Raw genomic sequence first — 25485 nt, forward strand, 5'->3', positions numbered from 1 at the left:
TCAAGTATAACAAACTAGAAAAAATTTCGAGGAAAGTAAGTAACAATAAACAGTTATGTAAAAAATGGGTCATCCTAAAATTCGGATAACCCGAATATTTGTTATGTTAACCTCTGCTTCAAAAACAATCTTATTGTCTTCTTTGAAGTTATTTAACATGAAATTATTTCATCCCACCCCAAGTTTTGTTGATTTATTTGACGCGTTTTCTTTTACTTTTTTGTATAAAAATATAATTCATATAATTATATAATATATATATGTATAAACAGTTATGTAAAAAAGATTCATCTTAAAATTCGGATAACCTGAATTTCATTATTTGTTATGTTAACCCCTACTTCAAAAACTATCTTATTTCACATTTTATTTAAGATTTTGAATAATTTAGAAATTTTATTTATTTCACATTTTTATTTAAGTAAAATATTCAATAATTTAGAATTTGTATATTTAGAAGGTTGAATAATTTAGAAATTGTATTTATTAATTTTTATTTATTTAAGTAGGACATTAAATAACTTGTATTTATTTAAGATTTTGAATAATTAATATTTTGAATAATTTATGAATTTCATTTATTTCAAATTTTTATTTATGTATAATATTAAATAATTTAGGTATGTATTTATTTACGATATTGAATAAATTTGGAATATAATTTGTTTTGGATTTTTATTTAAGTAGAAAATTAAATAATTTAGATTTTGAAAATTTTAGAAATTTTATTTCTTTTAGATTTTTATTTAAGTAGGAAATAAAACAATTTAGGATTTGTATTTATTTATGATTTTGAAAAACTTAGAAATTTTATTAATTTTAGATTTTTATTCAAAAATAACATTAAATAATTTAGGATATGGATATATTTAGAATTTTAAATCAAATTTTGGTTTAAAAATGATATTACAAATTTCAGGATTTTTATTTATTTAGGATTTTGAAAATCTTAGAAAGAAAGAAAAAGTTTTTAAGAATTCAATTGACATTAATAAAAATATATAAATACCTTTTTTAAATTAGTAATTTATTATATAAGTCATGTTAAGTTTCCATTTAGTTACCAATATTATTTCATTTTATTCATTAATTTTTCAATATTATAATTTATATTTTGTTCATAAAATTATATGAAATGAAAATCAAAGCCAATAAATTTGTTATTATTTTTTTTGTGATTTAATTTATGGTTTAAAAAAAATACTATGAATTAGTTACCAAAATTTTTTTCAAATAAAATGAAGAAGGTAAACATTGTAAAATATAAAATACACTGCAGATTAAAGTTAAAATAACAAAGAAAAAAATACATATTACATAGAAATTACATTAAATTTAAATTGTACATTATTAAATAATAAATTCTTAAAAGAAATGTAATTAATTCTATTCCTATAAGTAACACTTTAATAATTTGTTTTTTTCATCAAAGAAATACACATGCACGTTTGTTTCTGCTTACATGCAAATAAAACATTTTGCTAAGTTATATAATATATTACTAAGGTCAGAAAAATGGAGTGATATTATAAGGCCCAACTCTAAAAAAATGTTGTGAGATGACACTTAGCAGTAAGACTTAATGAATGTAATACTGAATACATAGGGAGGGACAAAAAAATGCAAAAAATGAAAAGAATGAGATGAACAAACTGGACAGAACCAATAAACGCACCGTGAACCAAAAAAATTGAAAGAAAGTCTCAGGAGCAGTTCAAAGTTCAAAATTTTAATGAGAAACTCCAAGTACAGCGAAAAGCATAAGAAACAAAGAACCACGAACATAAATAAAACGACAGAAAATGCACCAAAAAATTGAAAAAAATGATAAAAGTATCACCTTTTATGTTCGGAGCAGATCAAAGTTTGAAACTTTAATGAGAAAACCCAAGAACAACGAAAAGCATAAGAAACATAGAATAAAAAATCATCATTTGCGAATAAAAAATACATCAAAACCCAACAAAAATGAAAAGAAATGATTAAAGAATCACCTGTTCTTCGGCAAATGAAAAAAGGAAATGAGATATGAATGGGTCTTTGCACCTATATATTCTCAAAAACCAATCTTGATAACCATTTCAAAATTTCAAATTTCAAAAATCGCGCCAAGTGAAAAATACCTTAAAAAAGAGATTTGTAGTGGTGGTAAGGCAATGAGCAGAAGGTTTGCAGTTGCCAAATCGATGAAAGAGAAGGGGAAAGTAGAAGAGAGAAAGCTCAGAGTTTTGGAGGGAATGGAGAAAGTAAGGGTTTAGTGTGTGGAGGGAATGAAGAGAGTGAGAGGCGTGGTGTGCAGAGAGTCTGAGAGAGAGAGAGAATGCAAAGGGTCAGACTGAAAAAGTTAATATGGGGTGGGAGACGTGGTTAATGTTTGATACGCTACGTGTCATGCATTTAGAGAGTCACGATGATGTGCCCTGAGAGTGACATGTGGAAACAATTCCCTTTGTGGTAAAAAATGTTTTTGAAATTTTTTTTTCCAAAAATTTGAGGTTGTGACACGTGTCTAGACAGACCTGTTTATTTTTTATGTCGTTATTCAAATTGTCTTCTGGGGTGGAAAGGAAGTTGATCAAGATTCAAAGGGATTTTCTCTGGGGATGGGGGGCAGACGGAAGGAAGATTGCTTGGGCTTCCTGGAACTTGGTTTGTAAGCCTCGTGAGTTCGGGGGGCTTGGAATCATACATCCAAAGCAGTTCAACCTGGCTTTGTTGGGGAAGTGGATTTGGAGATTGGGTTCGGCTGAGGTAGGCCTTTGGAAGGAAGTCCTTTTCTCTAAGTACGGCGGTTGGAGAGGTTTGGGAGAGGAAGGTAAAGGTAGAAATTGCTCTCTTTGGTGGAAAGATCTGAAGGAAGTTTGGTCTTCAGAGGGTTGGGGGAGAAGTTTCGAAGACAATTTTGAGTGGAAAGTAGGCGATGAGAATGATATCTTTTTCTGGAAGGATAGATGGTTGAAGGGGGAGGCGCTGAAGAGTGTATTTCCAAGACTTTTCTCCATCAGCTCTAACAAAGACTCAAATTTGCTGGAGGTGGGGTCTTGGACTAACGGAAGATGGGTTTGGCAGCTCGATTGGAGGAGGTCTTTTTTCGATTGGGAGAATCCGATGGCGGATCAGTTGAGCCAGCTCCTGCTTGGGGTTGAGGTTGTCCCAGGTGAGGTTGATAAATGGATTTGGAAGGTTGGGGGTCTCCAATTTTTTACAGTCAGTTCTGCGTATAACCTTATTAGGAAGGATAATGAGGTGGTTTCTTCGTCGGTTTTCTGTAAGTTATGGGGGTCCAAGGCAATTCCTTCAGCAGGGCTTTTGGCTTAGAGGGTGTTGGAAAACAAGCTTGCTACTAGGGTTAATCTTAGTAGAAGAGGGGTGCAGTTAGAAAGTCTGTGGTGCGTTTTTTGCGGGAAAGAGGAAGAGTCTGGTAGTCACTTGTTCTTTGGATGCATTTTTGCTTGGCGAGTTTGGTGTCTATGCTACAGATGGCTTGGGATTCTGTTTGTGTCTCACATTGAGCCGAAGCTGAACTTTGATCAGTTTAGGCTGAGCTTTTCTTCTGAGACGGGTCTGGTAGTTTGGAACACAATTTGGGTAGGGGTGGTTAGTGAAATTTGGAGCCACAGGAATCACTTACTTTTCAAAGGAGGAGTGGCGGATGTATCTGAAGTTTTTGCATTGGTACAAGTAAAGGTGTGGTTCTGGGTGTCTACAAATTCCCGGTCAGTTTCCTTCTCCTATTCTGATTGGTGTTTGGAACCAATGGAGTGTATGAGGTTAGTTTACTAAAGTTTTTTTAGTTTATATATGGACAGGGATTGTTTTGTTGGTTTTGGTGGTATGCAACTGGATTTGGTGGGGTGTAATGTGTATAAGGGTTGAACCACCCCTGAAGTGATTCTAATTTATTTATTTGTTATTGTCGATAAAAAAAAAAAAAAAGACAGACGTGTTTGTGCTCCCTCAATTGTTATATATATAGATAGATATAGATAGATTCATACCCAAAAAGAGACACCAAACTACAACAGCCTTTTGGCAGCACCTACTCTCAGACAACGATACATACTTGAATGAAGCATAGTATGTAGCTATAACCTCTAAGATTAACATACAAATAGTGCACCATCGTGACAGAAAAATTAAACTATAAATGGGTGTGACATGAACCATACCAGCTCCCATACCAGAAAAACAGTTATGCATCACTTGAATTGTCATATAAAATGCTGCTCCATGCACTAAGTTATACCTTCCCAAACTGGTCATCTCCCCAAAGTCAGTTGCATCAGCCACGATTGTAAAAGCACGAGCCTATAAGATTGACATGGCTAGGAACATATGTCCTTTTTCTATGACCCACGTTTGTAGGTAGAATATGGCACCCGTGACCTTCATTCCACTGAAAGTTGTTAGCAGAAGTATGGTATTCCAACCCAACTTCCATTGCTCATGCTCCCTTTCATATACTAAAATCTTTAATGTGGTTTATTAAAAACCACAGATACTTTCCAAGGGTTTGAAAACCCTCATTATGTTGGTGTGTTATTAGAGGTTATTAAAATTTCCACTAATAAACCCTTTTAAAATTAAATGTTTTTTTAATGTATTAATAATATAAACAACTTTTAGATACTAATAGTTTTTTAATTTATAAAATAGTCTTTAATTTAATTAAATAGTAATTAATTATTTTAATATCTAAAATTAATTTTTATTTAATGATTTTTTTTTATAGTGTATAAATGAAGTTAAATTTTAAATCCATTTAGGGTCATTTCTATCATTTATATATGGTTCTAATGTGACCCATGGTGTTGTAACTTCATGCAATGTAAGTTTGAATCAAAGGTAGTCGTACAGTTTCATCAAAACTGTAATATCTTTCTATTTTGAATCTTTAATAGTACATTTTAATAATAAAAAAAAAATCTTGTATCATGAAGGATACATGTACAAACATTACATTACAATATAATAAATTCAAACACTTGCGAAACAAATTTTCACCTACATCTCGTACTTGATTCTTCAGTTCTGTAATGAATTAGTTCACTGTCCTGCAGTTCAGTCGAACTTCCCCTTTACTCCCAGTGAGTGGTTTTATGTTTCCCATCTTAATCATAGATTTTGCAAAGTCCTTGTGGAAAGCCTTAGAATTGTAGCTATATCTTTTAACCAATGCATCAGTAGAACCACCATTGAACAGTTCCTGATCAGAGTGAAGAATCCCTTTCCTATGAATCAAATCAGAGAAGTAGACTGAATCAAATTGTGCTGCTGTGCGGTCCAAAGGAGCAAGGTTGAAGTCACCTCCTTTTTTAGGGCAAATGTACTTAAGTTCTTTTCCAAAACGTTGATTAATATTAGAGTCATCGTAGATATGGTCCCTAAAGGTAGCACAACGTGCATATCCAATTGTGTGGCCTCCAGAGAGAACAACAAGGTCCTTCTCGTTAAGGCCATGGCTCTTGAAGTTGGAGATGAGTTCAGAAAGGCTGAAAAATGGTGCTGGAATGTTTGCATTTGCTGCTTCACGGCTTGCTGTGGTGGAGTCTCTTCTTCCTAGTCTCACTTCCCATGTTGGCCCCCCTAGCTGCAAGGGAAAACACATCATTGTTAATATCAATTTTCTTTCATGTTACTGACAACAACAAGCCAACGTGAATTGCAGATGGCTAAATCAACCCACATGATCACGGTAGCCTATTTTCCTTTTACAGTCATTGTTGTAGAGATGAGGAACAAAATTGTGATGAGTTTATACCTGACATAAAAAACTAGTGATTTTTGTTTATAATTTAAAGTTTGGATCTTCATGAACCTCTTGAAGTTTAGAGTCTCCCTGGCAACAGGAGTTTATATATGATTTTTATTCAGAGTTTCAAGTTCAGTTGACAAATAGTTAAAAGAAAGAAAACATAAAGTTTTTAAGTTTTTATCTTTGACAACATGACAACGAAAATGGGAGAAAGAAGAGTAAAAGTGTCATACAATTTTCAAAGTTGTATTTCATATTTGAATATCTCATGATTACTGAGTCAGGAAATAAAATAAATCTTATTATTAAGTTAGTTTTGTTTGCCTGTTCCTACCATGTTTTTAGAAAATAAAATTAAATCATTTAAACCTTACTCTACTTGACCTGGTAATCTTATTTTTTTTATCAAAACAGAATATATTAAAAGGTACCAGAAGTACCAAAAGAACACACGGTAAATAATATAGAAAAACTAAACATGACTTAATCAATTCAACTATGAAGCACAAAAGAAATATAGACTATACTACTGAACATTAACATAGGAATTTGTTGTAATATACAGTAATATCACTCACCGCAACGACAGAGTCTCGTGCAGCAACAGCCAATATGTCTGCACAAGAAACAACTGGTTTTCCGCATGCTTCGTCTACAGCCTGCTTGATCTCATCCACCACTTCAAATCCTCTTATAGACTGAAAATTTGGAAGTGCATTCTTTTCACTGTCAATGGAGGGTGAAGGGTCTAGTAGAATTGAACCATCACAACCCTGTTGAGTCACAATTACAAAACCAACTTATTCATCACACTACAACAATTTCATCATTCTTTTTATCGGGCATGCAAAGAAATATATAGGTAAAAGAAGTACAAGCAACATCCTCCAAAGACAAATAATAGTGTGTTTTCAGATAATTTTTTTCAAAACTATTTTTACAAAAAGAAAATAAGAAAAAAATTTAAATAATTTTTTACTAATTAAAACTAATTTGTAGAATTTTCTTATAATAATTTCTTAAAATTTCTAGAAAAACTTATTTTGTATCTCATTTTTTTCTTAGAAGTATATATTTATAGAAAAGTTTAGCTATGTCTATCTATAAAACTGATTATTAATATTGTACAAACACATGTACATACACATATACATGCAACTAGAAAGTCTTACGTTAACAAAGCAATCATGGAAGTGCAAGCGTAGGAGAGAAGCTCCCATACGCTGCTCTTTCTGCACCGCAGCTTCCACAACACTTCTGATGGAGCTCAAAGCGTTAGGGCATGAGTAGTCATAGTAATCAGGTGACAGTGAAGAATATGCTGTTGATACCACAGCTGCAAACACAAAGGCATAGAGGAAAACAGAGAAGTGCTTATAGGAAGCCATTTATATCATGCAGTGAATGGTGGATAATAGATAAGAAATCACTAGCTAGTAAGCTAAGAGATAGAACCAATTATTGGGTTATGGTGATTTATGTTTTCTACAACCCTTTTATACATAGGGATGAAGCACTATTCTACGCAATATCATACCTAGAATTGACCTATTCGGGGAAAGAAACGTTCATCAAGGCATTAATGAAATGCTTAACTTGCAAGAGTTCACTTGGATATGTATAAGAAAATGAAAAAAGAATTTGTCATGGATTGATTTAGTCCATGGGATTTGTTAATTGAAAGTCAACCATTGAATGATTAGGTTAAAAAATACTATTAAGGGAAACGTACATCAATGTACATCTCTTTCGATCGAGTCAAAACGAAATATTCACTTTCTTGCCAGTTAATCATTTTACAATATTGATTTGTAAACTATACTATTATTATTTGTTATTTGGAATCATTGGAAAGTTTCAACTTGCCCATATTATATAAACTGAGGTTATTTACGTAGTAGGTTTAAGTTTATCGTTTCACCCTTTCTAGAGTGATGTGAGCTATTTGTGTCTTTATTTCTTTTAGGACATTGAGTCAGATTTTTTATCTCACTACTAAAAAAATGTCAATTTTCTATGATTTTTTTTTCATGGAAAAATAATTCCAAAGAAATTTTACATAATTTTATCTAGAAATAAGTTAAAAAAAAATGTTGAGTTTTAGGGTAACACTGCACTACTAAAACAATAATAGCTATAATAAAATGAAATGGTGAATAAGAAAAATACAATATTCTAAAATAATTTACTAAAAGAGAAATAAATTAGAATACCATTATATCTAACTTAAAGAAGAAAACAATAACACTCTTTATTAAAAATAGGAAAAGCAAATATTAAGAAAACCTTTGAAATTATTTTCTCTCTCTTAAGTTTTCTCTTAAACATAAAAAAAAAAACATTATTTTGGTGTGCTTACTAAATGTTCCTTTAATAACAAAAAATGTAAGCATCAAAGTAATTTTATTAAGGACGAAATCAGTTTTGGTGCTCACTCCAAGAATGTCCTTACTACTGTATAAAAAGCTTTTAACAACTGTTAAAAGTAACTTATAAAAAATTAAAAATGACTTAACTTCTAGATTTGTCATCGTTGTTGTAAGTTTAAGAGATCAATGATGGAATGTTTTAAGAAAATCATCATCATAAATGGATATAATAATATAATACTAATGGCACAATCAAGAGCTTGTTAAAATTGAAAATTTTAAAAAATAATTGAAGAAACAAAGACAGTTTTGAGTAAATTGTCGTTAAAAGTCTCCCAAATGACAATGGTTTTGGATGAACTTTTGTTGAAAATAGTTTTTTTTTTTTAAATTAGATTATTTTTCAAACACTAGTAAAAACAGCACATTAACGACGGTTAAAAAAGTCATATAAAGATGGTTTTCAAACCGTCGTTATTGCGAGTGTCATTATAAATCAGCTATTTATAACGACGATTTCAGAACTGTCGTTTTAAAGCCACTTCAACGACGATTCTAAAACGTCGTTGTTCTACCAAATAACAGTAATTTTAAAAAAAAAACACTTATAACTTTTTAAAGACGGTTCTAATGGAGAACCGTTGTTATAAGTGTTTTTTCTTTAAAAAATAATTATTACATTTTTACTCTAATCTAATTCTGCACAAAATATCAAATTTTCAGAATAATAATACATGTAATATCATAATTTAAATATATAAAAGTGTACACAAGTTCTATAAATATATGGAAAAATTTGATGTAATTCTAAAGTGTTATACATGGTTACCTTAAGGTACATCCAAGTGAGTTTCTTTGCATTTGCACTTGTCTTTCTCCCCCTACTCAACATGTTATATCCACAATAAGCATTGAAATAATAAGATTTCAAGTTAGAACACACAAATAAGATTATGTAATGTAATATATGAATAATAAATAAATTTTTGAATGTAATTTAATCATAATGGTTTGATAAATCTCTAATTTATATTAGAAAGCATCATGTAAAATTTCAGAATTTTCTGATAAGTTTAAGTATGAGAACTAAAACCTTAGAGTACCTAAAAAATACCCAAATAATACTAAAAAATAAAAAATGATAGTAAATGATGGATTTTTGGAATTTTGGTTGGGCCAATCCTCTTTTGGATTGGCAATCAGACTCGTTACCTCGTGTTTTGGCCGGTTGACCGGGATCGTCTTTACGTGTGGCTTGTCCTTGCGAGCTAGGGCACCCTCGTCTTGCTCCGTTTGTGAGTACCTGAAAGAAGTGAACAAAGGGGCGCCCTCGCGGCCGTTTGCACTCCGACGATCAAGTCAGCTAGCGAGAAACACCAAAGTGACTGAAAACTGTGTGATAATCTCAATGACTGAAACTGTGTGGCTAAAACTGTGTTGCCCTAATTGCCTTGTGCTCACTGCGGGGTGCTGCGAAGACAACTAGGGTTTGTGCTCTGTGTGACTTATGAGAATTAGGTTCAAACTCGTGTAACTGTGAAAGCGTACCTTACTAGGGTTCTTCGTGCCCTTTATATAGGTGAAAACTAGGGTTTACCTTTGCGCTGCTGCTATTATCTAGGGTTCCTTGGAGAAGGTCCTTGCGCCGCTATCCCTAGGATCTTGGCGTATCTGGCCCATGGACTTTCCTTATCTGGAGTGCAATGAATAACCTTGCGGCCACTTGGGTTCTAACTTGAACGCTGTATCTCTCGCGCCGTCATACTATTTGGGCACCAACTCATGCGCCCCAATCACTGGTTACTTGCCCTGGGTATGTATACCTTTCTCTCGTACCATGCATGTGATCTAACCCTGGTCGTGGCCCTCTCATGGGTCGTATCTGTACCAGGGTTTCTCAGCAGTGGTCGTAGGTACTTCATGAGCCAGGTTTACCCCCTGCTGGCACTAGAACTTATGGCCTTGGAGCCACCTTTCTTTACCTTGTTACTGTTCTGGATTGTCGAGGCTATGCCTCATCTTGGCGATGTCTCTCTTACGCGAAGTTCCCTTGGGCGACGTCTCCATTGGGCGATGTCTTTCTATGTGTTGACTTTGACTTTGACTTTTGGTTGATCACCCCGGGACGGTACACAAGCCCCCCAGTCTTAAGCTGATGGCTTGCTTCAGCGAAAAGACTAAGGCCTCGCCCCTGTTGCCCTCGCGGCGTTTTGACGACGTGTCAATCCCCGACCGGCTGACGTGACATTTCTGCGTCGCCGGCGCGATGTACCCTCAAGGACTCTGACGATGTGATATTCTCTGAGCGAGAAAAGTGACACTTCAGTTCGCACCTCCATCTCGTGACACGTGGCCCAATCGTAAGGCGTTCGTTTTAACGTCCTTTACTGCTTCAACTATCACGCTTGAATCTTTGAAAACCCCGTGCCTTAACTCACTGTCTTTACTTCTTTCGCATCTTTCTTGCGATATTCATCTTCTTCTCAAGAACTCCTTGTTCCGTGTTCTTTCCTTGTAAACTTTCCTTCTATTCCGCTGCTGGATCCTTCCTCCTTCACCTTCAGTTTCTTCACTGGCAGTTACGTACTAAAATGTCTACCAACCCTTCTTCCTCCAGAGTGGGTCACAAGGATCTTTACCCTTGGGCTTCGAGTGAACTTCTTGACGAATGCTCTAGCTTACTTTCCACCAGGGCCCTGAGGGAACACGTGGGGGAAGAGTGTTCCTATGATCGTCGTGCCTTCGCAAAGAGGCATGATGACGACATCACCGTGCTCCCTTGCACCTTAGGGGAGCCGGTGTGTGGGGATGAGCGGTCCAACAATGGAGTCCCCTTTTTCTATTTTTACCAGGTGGTCTTTAAGCACGTCGGCGTGCGCCTTCCTCTCTCTAGGTTCGAGAGAGAGTTGCTAACAGAGATGAACGCTGCCCCAGCCCAACTGTATCCTAACAGTTGGGCCTTCGTTAAAGCCTTTGATATTTTGTTTGGTTTCCTAGGATGTGCACCTTCCGTAGACATCTTCCTTCACTTCTTTGAGGTGAAGAGGCAGAGAAATAACCTCTGGGTGATTCTCAGTAACGTTCCCGGTAGGATTCTTTTGACCCCTTTCCAGCAAACCTTCACAGGGTGGAAAGGCATGTTTTTCAAGGTGTGCTGTTCCAACCTTGTGCCTTCTGCTTTGGACGGCTTTCCTTTGTATTGGACAAAGGACGCCAGAGCCTTGAAATCTAAGCCTCTTAAGAGGTTGCCTCCAAGGGATCAGGAGGCTTGCAAGATCCTGGCGGGCGCTGGAGGTTTTGACGCGGCTGCCTTGATAAGCCTAGAATATAATGTCGAGCTTCTGGGAAAATATATATGTGCGGGAGGCTTTCCTTATGACCCCCTACTCCCTACTCTCGTTGGATTTCTTGTATGATTTTGTTTCGAAATGCTTCGTTTCATGCCTGTCTCTTACTGTGCTTGACCCTTTTTTTATGTAGGTTCGGAGATAAACGATCATCAAAGGACACTGCTGACTCAGGCTTTGAGACTTGGAGACGGGGCTTCTTCGTTGTACTGCTCAAACTCTGGGGGCCACTGATGAATGGCCTGTTTTTGCTTTTTGTGCAAACATTAGAATGTGTACAGGATTATATTTTCATCTTGCAACTGTTATGAACTCTGTCTGTAACCATAACTCTTGCTTTACGTTTTCCTTTATGTTAAATGCTATCCGATTTATTTTTGCATGCTTGCGTTCCTTGCTATGCCGCGTACGTTACTCCTAATATCTCCCTTCGTCATGTTCGGCATGAATTCCTTAGATAGCATTTACTCGTCTCCCCATTCCTTCCCTTTGGACTGTAGTGCATACCCTGCCTCTGATCATTTGTGGCTTTACTTGGCCTTCGTATTTGTGAGGGATGCTCGTTCATTTAAGCTTTCTTATTCGAACCTCCGACATCTTTGCTCCGATCTTATTGGGAAAGTTGGCGATGTGCTGCTCGTAGCGGTGTCAGGTCGCCTTTTTTCTTTCATTTTGGCGACGACACAGCCGGCGGTCTCATATGTTGCAGACCGCCATCTTTACGATCGGCGACCATGCGCACTTCTTGATCACGTCATCGCTCTTGATGACTCGATCGGTACGCGGGCTGCGATCCTTCTGGTAAAGAAGATAAGTTAAACTTCGGCGATCTACGTGGCTTCGTGCGCTAATGCCCGGGCCATCTACTGATTTGACACTTCACCAACTCCTTCGATCGTTCGACACGTGGACCCATCGACGGCCATTGTTCATTGTCGTTTGCGCTTCTCGCAACGTTCGACATTCTTCGAAACTCTTAAACACTTCGCGCCATTTCACTGTTTCATTATCTTCTACCTCTCTTCGAACTCTCAAAACGCTCCAGCGAACGCTCCGATTCTCCCAACCTCCATCCTTCTGACCGCTCTTCTGATCGTCTAAAGGTAACTTTTTTACCACTTCTACTGATATTTGCTGCATTTTGATCGGTTTGCATCATCCAATACTTGTCTGGAGCATACGTTGTGGGATGTTTCTCTGTTTCGTTTTTCTCTTCTCTGCGTTTAGGGTTTCTGAACCTTTCTCTGCGAGCCCCCCTTGTTCTTCCCTTTTCTCTTCTTTTGTCGAGTCTTTCTGTTTACGAACACTCATACCTTTTCATCTTCTTGTAGCTTTCTCGATGACTCGTCCAAAACTCACACCAAACCCTCCTCCATCTCCTCGCAACCCTCCGGCGAAAACCCGTAGGGCCAACCCCTCTTCTTCTCGCGACCCCCCAAGGGGTCCCAATGCTTCCTCCGACCGAGTCGTGAGACCCGCGTCTTCTCGCCGTAGCCAACCGCAACCAAACCCACCACAAACCAATGTGGTGGTAGAACCCCTACAAGCTTTCATTTATGGCTTTACTTGGCCTTCGTATTTGTGAGGGATGCTCGTTCATTTAAGCTTTCTTATTCGAACCTCCGACATCTTTGCTCCGATCTTATTGGGAAAGTTGGCGATGTGCTGCTCGTAGCGGTGTCAGGTCGCCTTTTTTCTTTCATTTTGGCGACGACACAGCCGGCGGTCTCATATGTTGCAGACCGCCATCTTTACGATCGGCGACCATGCGCACTTCTTGATCACGTCATCGCTCTTGATGACTCGATCGGTACGCGGGCTGCGATCCTTCTGGTAAAGAAGATAAGTTAAACTTCGGCGATCTACGTGGCTTCGTGCGCTAATGCCCGGGCCATCTACTGATTTGACACTTCACCAACTCCTTCGATCGTTCGACACGTGGACCCATCGACGGCCATTGTTCATTGTCGTTTGCGCTTCTCGCAACGTTCGACATTCTTCGAAACTCTTAAACACTTCGCGCCATTTCACTGTTTCATTATCTTCTACCTCTCTTCGAACTCTCAAAACGCTCCAGCGAACGCTCCGATTCTCCCAACCTCCATCCTTCTGACCGCTCTTCTGATCGTCTAAAGGTAACTTTTTTACCACTTCTACTGATATTTGCTGCATTTTGATCGGTTTGCATCATCCAATACTTGTCTGGAGCATACGTTGTGGGATGTTTCTCTGTTTCGTTTTTCTCTTCTCTGCGTTTAGGGTTTCTGAACCTTTCTCTGCGAGCCCCCCTTGTTCTTCCCTTTTCTCTTCTTTTGTCGAGTCTTTCTGTTTACGAACACTCATACCTTTTCATCTTCTTGTAGCTTTCTCGATGACTCGTCCAAAACTCACACCAAACCCTCCTCCATCTCCTCGCAACCCTCCGGCGAAAACCCGTAGGGCCAACCCCTCTTCTTCTCGCGACCCCCCAAGGGGTCCCAATGCTTCCTCCGACCGAGTCGTGAGACCCGCGTCTTCTCGCCGTAGCCAACCGCAACCAAACCCACCACAAACCAATGTGGTGGTAGAACCCCTACCAGATTACGAGCGGTTATACCCGTGGGCCTCCGCAACCTTGTTGGGCGAGACCTCCTCCGTCAACTCCGACCTTGACGTCTTTCGCCTCAAGAGGGGTGACAAGGCAAACCTCTCCTTCAGTAAAGAGCATGATGACAAAGTGGTTGTGCGGCCTTGTCCTCCCGGTGAGCCAATCTGCACCGATGATCAGGGGAGCGACGACACCCCCTTCTACTTCATCTACACCACCATGTTTAAGAAGGTCAAACTCCGTTTTCCCTTTACACTCTTTGAGAGGGAGCTCCTGACCGAGCTCGACATAGCTCCCGCCCAGTTCCATCCCAACAGCTGGGCGTTCGTGCGAGCTTACCAGATTATTTGCGCACACTTGGGGCTCCCGGCCTCTGTGGACGTATTCCTGTACCTGTTCGAGGCGAAGAACCCGGGCGATCGTCTATGGGTCAGCCTCAATGGGATCGCCGGGAGGTCTATTCTTTCTATCTTCCAGCAATCCTACAAGGATTGGAAGGGGAAGTTCGTACGTGTGTGCTGCAGCACTCAAGACCCTTCTCTTCTCGACGGGTTCCCCTGTACTGGGTGAACAAGGGGAAGAAGGAGTCAAGTTTCAGGAAGGCCAGGGGGCCGGAAAAGATGGGGGCGCTCGACAAGGATTTGTGCAATTTCTGGAAAGGAGTCGCCTCCTGCGACGTGGTTCTCCCCACCTCTTCCATTATTTCTTATGAGTTTCACGAAAGCCAGCTAGACGTCCATATAGGTTCGTCCTTGGGCTTTCTTAACTTACACTTGTGTCGTCCGACCTTTGTCTCGTGTGTAGTTTTAGCTTTCCCTATGTGTTGTCTTTCATTACTTATCTTTCTTTGCATTGTTAACCACTGGACTAATCATGGGCCACTATGCAGATATGTTGTTGGGAAAGGATAAGATGGTTGAGCTACGTGCCATAGCTAGGCGCCACAAGCTGGCGGTGGGCTCCCAAACAGTTCTGAATTCTGTTGCGGAGATCGCCGCCGCCCAAGGCCAGTCTTCGCCAGCTGATCCACCCGCAGCCGCCACTCTTCCAGCCCCTCAACGCAAGAAACTACCCCTCAAGAAGGCCAAGAGGAAGGCCCCTAGGGTAGTGTCTGATGAAGAGACGGATGAAGCCACTGAGGATGGACTAATCTGCAAGAGGAAGAGGGTGCGGTGGCAGAGCCCCCAGCGATTGAGAGCGCCGCTCCAAACTTCGTTGAGAACCCCCTAGCGCCTCCACACCATTCGAGTCCGCTGGGGAGGTTCCACTTTCAAACGCTTCAGTTGCTGAGGTCACCCCCGAGCAACTTGCTGATACGCAAGCCTCCATCCAAGCCGCCGAAGAGCTGCCCACCTCACCACCACGCTTCGAAGCTCCCCCCGTGATCCAACCTTGCGAGAGTGGTGGTGAGCACCAACCCCCGCCCCCTCCATCAACACCGGGTCTTCCAAGCTCCCTCCAAGAGGCCTTGAAAAACTTCAATACGCGTCTTCATGCTATGGCCAACGAGGGCCTCCCTCACATCGTCGCCGAAGGGCTGAAAGGCCACTTGGAGAAGCTAGAACTCGACTGTCGCATCCATCAAGAAGTTGCAAGCACCGCGAAGGCTGAAGCTAAGAAGATCAAGTGCGACATGCTGCTGCAAGGCATCGAGTTCTCGCGGGTCGAGAATGCTCTCAAAGACGAGCTCCGAAGCGTGTGCGATGACAAGAATGAATTGTGTAGAAAACTGCACGACAAGCTTCAGGAGATCATCGAGCTGGAGAGCAAGCTCGTCCCCTTGAGGGAGAAAATCGCCAAGCTGGAGGAGGCTAAGAAAGCCGATGCCCAACAGGTGGCCAACCTAGAGAAGAGATCGATCGAGAGGGAGACTCTTCTGGGAAGAGTTGAGCAGGATCGGGACAAGGCCTCCCAGGAACTAGCTGAAACGGCTGCGGAGCTTGCTCAAGCTCGTGAAGAAAACAACGGGCTCAAGAAGAAAACTGACGAGCTCGATGAAGAGAACCGCGGGTTGAAGACAAAGGTCGATGAACTTCAACTCGATGCTGCCCAGGTTCTCACTTCCGGCTTCGGAGCAGCTCTGGAGCAGTTTGCTTGCAAATTCTCCAATCTGGACCTCTCGGAGTTTTCCGTGTACAATGAGGTTGTGGATGGCAAGATCGTCCCCCCCATCGATTTATCGCCTTGAAAACTCTTGTACTTGACTTTGGTCTGTAATTTTCATTCTATTTGAACTATTTGATACTCATGTGCACGCATATATATATATATATATGTATAATCTTCTAACTTATCCGGTAAAAAGGGCTTAGGTCGACCTTAATATCTGTACCCTTTCTCGCCCAATCTACCAAGGGCCAAAGGCATTTCTACGTCGTCGCCTGGAACTTTGCTGACGTGGGCCCTTGCCATTCAATCCTCTTCTGTTTCATTTTCGTGCAATGGGCTTCTGGCGACGCCACCTTCCTCTTAACTGAGAACGTCCCCCACGGGACCATCTCCTGATTTCATCTTTGCTCATCTGGGAGGAGAGCTGCCTTTCGGATCTCTCTCTACCTTCCCCGAGTCTTTACCCTGAAATAACTCACATCATTGTTCCCTCATCTAGGGGTAGAGCCGCCTTTCGGATCCTTCTCTACCTCCCTGAGTTTCAGAACAATGATTTGGGTGGTGGGGTGCCCTCTACGAACCTCTCCTACCACCCTTTAACTTTTAACTTAACTGGTCTTACTAGGTCAATATTGGTGTCTCACTCAAGGGGAAAGAGTTCTTCTCCAACCCTTCTTTCCCATATTTGAGATTGTTAACACCCCTGACTTTTCGGTTTCATCTTGCCTGAACTCACTCGAGGGTGAGAAGGACTTTCTCTGGCGCCTCAACTTGCCTAGGGGCTACCTTTTCCCTGGAGGCACTAAGGACTTTCAATCTCATCTCGCCTGAACTCACTTGAGGGTGAGGAGGACTTTCGAACTTTGCCTCAATTTGCTTACGCAAAGAGGTCTTGCAATCTGTTCTGAACATTAGATGTTGAAGCTAGCTGTTCCTACTTGAGGAGGGGCGTCCCGAAGAAATCCCTTAACCCCTGATCAAGGGCTAGACATCCAGATTTAACTTATATCTATCATCTGATACCGGGGCTAGCTATTCCTACTTGAGGAGGGACCCCTACTCAAGGACTAGACGCCCGAATTTTAACTCACACTGAACGTACCTTGTTACCTTGCTCTAGACTTGACTTCTGCTTGATTATCTGGTGGCGACGCCTACTTCTGGCGACGCTCTGTCCTAGTGGTACCTTATCTTAATCTCTTCTCGCCTACACTCGCTCACGGCGAGGAGGACTTTTAATATCTTCTCGCCTACGCTCCCTCACTCTGCGAGGAGGACTTTTGCTCTCTTCTCGCCTACGCTCGCTCACGGCGAGGAGGACTAAAAACTTCACACTTGTGCCTCCGATCGCCATATGATGATGAGGACTTAAAACATTATGCTTTAAAACCTTGTATTGAATGCATGCGTTCTGAATTTGCAATGTTTTAACTGTAATAAAACTTGAGATGGGTGGCGTTCCAAGTGCGAGGAATCGCCCCTCCTTCCAGTGTTTCTAGGAGGTAAGCGCCGTTTCCGAGTGCTTCGGTTATTCTGAACGGTCCCGTCCACTTGGGCGACAGCTTGTTCTGCATCTCGTACTGGTGGGCCTTCCTCATCACCAGGTCGCCATCTCTGAATCGCCTTGATTTCATCTTGGAGTTGTACTTGCGTTCAACTCTTCTTTTTACTGCTTCGGCCTTTACCCTTGCCTCCTCCCTGACCTCGTCCAGCAAATCCAAATTCATTCTTCTTTCGGCGTTCGAGTCTTCTGCCACGAAGTTCTGGAATCTTGGCGAGCTTTCCTGGATTTCGACTGGGATCATCGCATCGCACCCATATACCAAGCTAAACGGGGTTTCGTGGGTTCCCGATTGCTCGGTGGTATGATATGCCCATACTATGCGGGGGACTTCTTCAGCCCAAGACCCCTTGGCTTTCTCCAACCTCCTCTTCAGTCCTCTCAGCAAAACCCGATTGGCCGACTCCACTTGCCCATTCGTTTGTGGGTGCTCCACAGAAGCAAACACCTGTTGCGTCCCAATATCCTCGCACAACTTCTTCAATAGGTGACTTGCGAACTGGGTCCCATTATCTGATACCAAACGCTTGGGCACACCAAAACAGCACACAATGTTCTTCCATACGAAATTCTGAATCTTGTGTGCGGTGATCTGGGCTACTGGTTTCGCTTCGATCCATTTCGTGAAGTACTCGATCGCTACAACCAAGTACTTCATTTGCCTGATCGCTAACGGAAAGGGCCCCAGAATATCGATTCCCCACGTATGAAACGGCCGGGGGCTGTAGATTGATTTTAGCTCTTCTGAGGGCGCTTTGTGCTAGTTGGCGTGTTGCTGGCATTGTTTGCAACGCTGTGCGTATTCCTTGCAATCTTCCCTCATGGTTGGCCAATAATAGCCCGCGCGGAGAGTTCTTGTTGCCAAGGCTCGACCTCCGATGTGGCTCCCGCAGATCCCCCCGTGGAGTTCAGTCATAATTCTTACGCACTTCTCTCCATGCATACATACTAACAGGGGGTGTGTAAATCCGAACCTGTACAGCTCTCCATCGATTAAGGTGAACTTGCTGGAGCTTTTCTTTACCTTTCTGGCCTCCGTCGGATCCACTGGGAGGACGCCGTCTGCTATGTACCGTTGGTATGGCGTTATCCATGTGTCTGGTTGGTAAACAGCGTAAACCCGCGTTGTCTTCGCTTCCTCTACTGGGTGCGCCCTAACTTTCGGTGTCCTCAAGGTTTTCTGAGTTAAAGATCGGTGACTCCTTGCTATCCCTTCCGTCGACTTGCAAACTTCAAGGACCTGGGGGTCTGCTGCGAACGCCCGGGGTGTCTTTAGAGTTTCTTGTATAACAGTCCTCTGCCTGCCCCCCTTGCCCGAACTGGCGAGCTTGGCAAGCAAGTCAGCTCGGGCATTCTGCTCCCTCGGTACGTGCACCACTTCGAACAAGGCAAAAGACCTTCTTAACTCCTGTACATATTCTAGGTAAGCTGCCATCTGTGGATCCTTGGCTTGGAATTCGCCGGTCACCTGCCCGGTGATCAGCAAAGAGTCGCTCTTGGCCATCAGTACCTTCGCTCCCATTTCCTTTGCCAAAAGAATATCGGCAATCAATGCTTCATATTCCGCCTGATTATTGCTGGCTTTGAAGGCAAACCTCAGGGATTGTTCTATTAACACGTCGTTGGGTCCTTCCAGGATGACTCCAGCCCCACTACCTAGCTGGTTGGACGACCCATCAACCGAGAGTACCCAACGATCATCACTTCCGGCGTTATGCGTCGTTTCAGCGGACAGCTCGACCACAAAGTCGGTGAAGATTTGCCCTTTGATCGGTCCTCGGGGTTCATACCTGACGTCGAACTCTGAAAACTCCACCGCCCATTTTACCATCCTCCCAGCTACATCCGGTTTCTTTAGAACCTTTTGGATGGGCAAGTCAGTCATCACCCATACCGCGAAGCTTTGGAAGTAATGTCGTAGCCTTCTCGCCGAAAACACGACCGCTAGCGCCGCTTTCTCTAGGGCTTGGTATCTCACTTTCGGACCTTGTAATACCTTACTGACAAAATAGATAGGTTTCTGAATTTGTTCTTGTTCTTGGACGAGCACCGCACTCAACGCCCTTTCGATGACGGCGAAGTATAACTTGAGGGGCGTTCCCACTTGGGGTTTGCACAGAAACGGCGGGCTCGCCAAGTATTCCTTGAGTTTTACGAAAGCCTCTTCACACTCTCTCGTCCAGACAAACCTGTTATTCCTCTTTAAACACTGGAAATACGGGTGGCCCCTCTCCCCACTGGCAGATACGAATCGTGACAGAGCGGCCATCCGACCTTTAAGCTGTTGTACCTCCTTGACAGTGGCAGGGCTTCTCATTGCCAGGATGGCGGCACACTTATCAAGATTCACTTCGATTCCTCTTTCTGTTAAGAGGAAACCCAAAAACTTTCCCGCTTCTACGCCGAAAATGCACTTCTCGGGATTTAGCTTCAGCCTGTACTTGGCTATTGTAACAAATAGCTCTTCTAGATCGGCAACGTGCCGATTCTTCTCCGAGGACGTCACGACCATGTCGTCGACATAAGCTTGCACGTTCCTCCCTATCATAGGCGTGAGCACTTTATCCATCAGCCTCTGATACGTGGCTCCCGCGTTCTTCAGCCCAAAGGGCATCACCCTGTAACAATAGCACGACCTTTCCGTCATGAAGGCAGTCTTTTCCTCATCCATGGGGTGCATCTTGATCTGGTTGTACCCCGAGAAGGCATCCAGGAAGCTTAACAGCTTGCACCCTGCTGCACTGTCCACCAGGGCATCTATACTGGGAAAAGGGTAGAAATCCTTTGGACACGCCTTGTTCAGATCTGTGAAATCGACGCACATTCACCATCTCCCATTGCTCTTCTTCACCAACACAACATTAGCGAGCCACTCCAGATACTGCACTTCCTTTATGTGGCCCGCGGCGAGGAGTTTTTGTGTTTCCTCTTTGATCGCCTGCCTCCTTTCTTCATTGAACTTCCTTCTTCTTTGACGGACCGACTTGACTTGGGGGTCCATGGCCAAATGATGGGACAAAAAGTTGGGATCAATTCTCGGCATATCTGAGGCGGACCACGCAAATGCATCCAGATGTTTACTTATCACCTTGGCGATCTGGTCCCGCGTTTCGTCATCTAAGGTTTTTCCCAACTTGAATGTCTTCCCACCGATCTCCATCTAGAGCCAATCCTTGACCGGCTGGGGCCTCCTTTCACTGGCGATGACCGCCCTTGCGATTCCTGACTCCCTGGTGGCCTCCGGGCGATCGCCTTCTTCCTCTATCCAAGCGACGCTCGCCATACCTGGCATCTCCACATCCCCTTCAGCGATTACTTGAAGTGTAGTGCCTACTCGCAGGTTCTCCTGTCTGGGGCATGCACCAGGGGGTGGCGTTGTGCTTACATGGCACACTGATCGCCTATTTCTGAGGCTGTTTTCATAGCACTTTTTTGCCTCCTTTTGATCAGAGCGAATGGTGATAACCACCCCTTCCATCGAAGGGAGCTTGACCTTCATATGCCTAGTGGAGGGTACAGCTCCTATCCTGTTGAGTGTTGGCCTCCCTAACAGGATGTTGTATGCTGAGGGGGCATTCACGACCAGGTACCTGATCTTCTCTGTTCGCGAAACCGCCACATCTGTGAATGTCGTTCTTAACTCAATGTATCCCCTGACCTCCACTTGGTCACCAGCAAAGCCATATAGGCAGCCCCCATACGGCCTCAGATGGTCTAGGGACAACTGTAACTTCTCGAAAGTTGGGCAGAACATCACATCTGCCGAGCTCCCTTGATCGACCAATGCTCGATGAACCATCCTTCCCGCCGTGACTAGCGAGATCAAAATGGGGTCGTTGTCGTGGGGCATAACGTCCCTGAGATCTTCTTTGGTGAACGTGAAGTCCACATCGGGCGAATGATCCTCAAAAGCCTCTACTGACATTATGGACCTAACATACTTCTTGCGTTGTGACGCAGTACACCCACCGCTCGAGAACCCACCCGCTATGGTGTGGACCTCGCCGTGGATGGGCACCTCGTGCTGCTGTCCCTCGCCACTCGTCGGTTGCGAAACTGACGATTGTCCTGTCTGCTTCTCCACCAAGTAGTCCTTCAGGAAGCCATTCTTTACGACTTCATCCAACTGGTGACCCAGCGCCAAACAATTGTTAATATGATGCCCAAATGCTTCGTGGAATTCGCACCATGATTCCTTGTGGGGTCCCAGCACCTTGTCAGACTTCACCGACGGCCTCAACCTGTCGGCTATGTTGGGCACCACGATCAGATCTTTGAGTTCCATCACAAAGTTGTGCCTCGGTGGCCTGTTTCCTTCTCTCCTTTCCTCTGCTCGACCCCTAGGCTGGGTCCTCCTTGGCTCGTAGGCGCGCATTCTGTCTAAGTGTTTTCTCTCCGTGGCGGCTTGGTGAACCCTAACAGGTTGCGTACGTATCTGTGCCTTGGGCCGCGCGGGTGCAGTGGTCGTGCACTTCTCGTACGCCTCACCTTTTGAGGCAATGTGCTCTACCGCTCGTCGCCTTATTTCAGCGAAAGTTTTGGGGCGGCTGCAGTTAAGCGTTTTACTGAAAGATCCGGGACGTACCCCCTTCCTGAATGCGTATACAATCATGGGTTCCTCCGTGGTGCCCACTTTCACCACTTGTGCCCCAAAATGGCTTATGTATTCTTTTAGGGTTTCGCCTTGGAATTGCTTGACGTCGAAAAGATCATACGAGACTGGGGCGGGAGTTCTGTTGGTTAGATACTGCTCTCTGAATAGTTGTGAAAGTTGGGCGAAGGACGTGACGTGGCCCTCTGGGAGGCTGATGAACCAATCCATAGCCATCCCCGTCAAGGTGCTCATGAAAAGCTTGCACCTCACGGCGTCTGAACCGCCTACCAGCAACATCTGTGTGTGGAACGCCGTGAGGTGTGCCTCAGGATTCTCCACCCCCGTGAAGGTCGCTTTGGGTCTTGTGAACGTATTGGGAATCGCTGTCTCCAGAATTGTTTGCGAAAACGGTGTTGTGAATTCCCTGGGTGGGGATGCAGCCTCAGGCTCATCTCTGCCACGCCACCCACGGCGTAATTCCTCATTGGCGCGGTGGAGCTTGTCGTTTCTTACTTGAGAGGTTGCCAGATCCGCCTGCATGCGCTCCTGCTCCACCTTTGAGGCTGCCATCGCGTCCTGCAGCCCTTGCACCATACCCATGAGTTGTTGCAGGGTCATCTCTGGAGATCCTCGCAACTTATCTGGGTTTCGAAAACTGGAATTGAAAACTTGTGTGGTGGAACCGATGTTTATATCGGCCCCACGGTGGACGCCATATGTTCTGGCCGGTTGACCGGGATCGTCTTTACGCGTGGCTTGTCCTTGCGAGCTAGGGCACCCTCGTCTTGCTCCGTCTGTGAGTACCTGAAAGAAGTGAACAAAGGGGCGCCCTCGCGGCCGTTTGCACTCCGACGATCAAGTCAGCTAGCAAGAAACACCAAAGTGACTGAAAACTGTGTGATAATCTCAATGACTGAAACTGTGTGGCTAAAACTGTGTTGCCCTAATTGCCTTGTGCTCACTCGGGGTGCTGCGAAGACAACTAGGGTTTGTGCTCTGTGTGACTTATGAGAATTAGGTTCAAACTCGTGTAACTGTGAAAGCGTACCTTACTAGGGTTCTTCGTGCCCTTTATATAGGTGAAAACTAGGGTTTACCTTTGCGCTGCTGCTATTATCTAGGGTTCCTTGGAGAAGGTCCTTGCGCCGCTATCCCTAGGATCTTGGCGTATCTGGCCCATGGACTTTCCTTATCTGGAGTGCAATGAATAACCTTGCGGCCACTTGGGTTCTAACCTGAACGCTGTATATCTCGCCCCGTCATACTATTTAGGCGCCAACTCATGCGCCCCAATCACTATTTACTTGCCCTGGGTATGTATACCTTTCTCTCGTACCATGCACGTGATCTAACCCTGGTCGTGGCCCTCTCATGGGTCGTATCTGTACCAGGGTTTCTCAGCAGTGGTCGTAGGTACTTCATGAGCCAGGTTTACCCCCTGCTGGCACTAGAACTTATGGCCTTGGAGCCACCTTTCTTTACCTTGTTACTGTTCTGGACTGTCGAGGCTATGCCTCATCTTGGCGATGTCTCTCTTACGCGAAGTTCCCTTGGACGACGTCTCTCTATATGTTGACTTTGACTTTGACTTTTGGTTGATCACCCCGGGACGGTACACCTCGTTTCGAACAACTTTCATTTTTTCCCACTACTTATTCTTTGCAACTCAAAATCTATCGTTATTTTCCAAGTTGTGAGGACTCCTCCATCAAATATACACTGAATCAAGTTACCACAAAAAAATTGGATCAAAAATCATTTTTTACCTATTTTTAATGAATTTTACAATATTGCCTGATCCTGCCTGTTGACCAGAGCGTAGGAAACTGCCTCGTCAAAGGATCAACTTGCACCGCTTCAAACGTCCGTCCTTCTTCAAGATCTACCTCAAGAACCTGCAAAAGAACAGAGCGGCGCCGCTGCGGCCGATCGCACTCCAACGCCCAAGTCAGTGACTGAATCACCAAATACTAAGAGAAACTAGGAACCGTGCAAATTCTCTCTCACAGTGTGCTCTAAGCGTAAAGAGTATAATCTGAACGCGCGTACCTCAGAAAGTTCGTTGAGAACTCTTATATACCTGGTTACTTTCTCTCTCCTGGCAGTTACAGACTTGGACACGTGGCTCGCATCCAACCGTACACGTGCCATCATCTGGAGCCTCCTTGGCTTGGGCGCTGCTTCTACTCTCGTTTTGCTAAGTTACCTACGCATGGTACTGCCCAGTGCATAGCTAACTTGGGAGTGCGATCTCTACTGGAACTGACGAGTTAGGGTGCCTTCATACACCTTCCTTGTGGTCTCGCCGGCCGCCTTCATAATCTGCACCACCTTCATCTCTGGCGATGTGCTTTCTCTGGCGATCTCCAATCACTAGGTCGCCTGAGTCTACATCTGGCGACTTCATCTTTAACCCGGTGATCGCCGATTCTGGTATGCTGGAGATCGGAACACGCCAACTTCATAACTGGCGACTTCACGAGCCCCCCGACTTCCTTCCCTTCTGCCAACCTGGCGCCTTGTCAACACGCCTATACTGTAGCTTGATGCCACGTCATCACTTCCGACTACCAGGACGGTACATTGCCTTACCTTGTTCATCCATCTTGTATCTCAAGACCCATTTTGTGCCTATTACATTACATTCATCAACACAAATATTATCTAAATCAAAATTGTCGAAGGTCGAACACCCCCGGACTCAGAACCAATCAACCAACACGTTGTATTCACAAATTTATTAAAAACAGTAAAAAGTATTAAAACCCTAATATGGTGGACCCTAACCTGCGAAAAAAAGTTGTGCGGATGAGATGAGTGGTGGTAAGTGTTGAAGATGGATGCTGCCCCTTCAAGACAAAGTGTTTGATCAAGCCAAATGTGTATTTTTCCTTAGTGTTTGTATTTGCTTTAAGGATGTCTTAGGTATAGATTAGAGGTTGGTTAAAGTAGGCTTTTTGCTGGGTAACTCACCTCTTAACCCCTGACCATGTGATAAGAGAAAGCATAAGTTTTATGAAAATGTTTTTCACATGTTTTGCAAAAATATCCTTTACTGCATAGAAAATGAATCTGTTCTTTTCTAAATGAATAGATTCTTTTCTTAAACTGATGCCTTGATTAAGTGTGTTTTGAAAATTATGTTTTATGCATCAAGTATCTT

At 43.1% G+C, this 25485-nt stretch overlaps 3 protein-coding genes across 3 annotated transcripts; 1 reads left to right on the forward strand and 2 right to left on the reverse strand.

The window, feature by feature from the left end:
- Positions 1–2532: 2532 nt before the first annotated feature.
- LOC137816140 (uncharacterized mitochondrial protein AtMg00310-like) lies at positions 2533–3318 on the forward strand. The gene has a single exon (XM_068619228.1). It carries the CDS (start codon positions 2533–2535, stop codon positions 3316–3318), a length of 786 nt encoding a protein of 261 aa, XP_068475329.1.
- Positions 3319–4857: 1539 nt separating this feature from the next.
- LOC137819630 (peroxidase RIP1-like) lies at positions 4858–7238 on the reverse strand. The gene is made up of 3 exons (XM_068623533.1): positions 6928–7238; positions 6334–6528; positions 4858–5590 (listed from the first exon to the last, which is right to left on the reverse strand). The coding sequence occupies exons 1-3, from the start codon at positions 7141–7143 to the stop codon at positions 5042–5044; spliced, it is 960 nt and encodes a 319-aa protein (XP_068479634.1). The 5' UTR covers positions 7144–7238; the 3' UTR covers positions 4858–5041.
- Positions 7239–20552: 13314 nt separating this feature from the next.
- LOC137816160 (uncharacterized) lies at positions 20553–22892 on the reverse strand. Its single transcript, XM_068619245.1, has 3 exons — positions 22588–22892; positions 21014–22533; positions 20553–20773 (listed from the first exon to the last, which is right to left on the reverse strand). The coding sequence occupies exons 1-3, from the start codon at positions 22890–22892 to the stop codon at positions 20553–20555; spliced, it is 2046 nt and encodes a 681-aa protein (XP_068475346.1).
- Positions 22893–25485: the final 2593 nt, after the last annotated feature.

Source organism: Phaseolus vulgaris, chromosome 10 (assembly GCF_000499845.2).
Source record: "Phaseolus vulgaris cultivar G19833 chromosome 10, P. vulgaris v2.0, whole genome shotgun sequence".
NCBI lineage: Eukaryota > Viridiplantae > Streptophyta > Magnoliopsida > Fabales > Fabaceae > Phaseolus > Phaseolus vulgaris.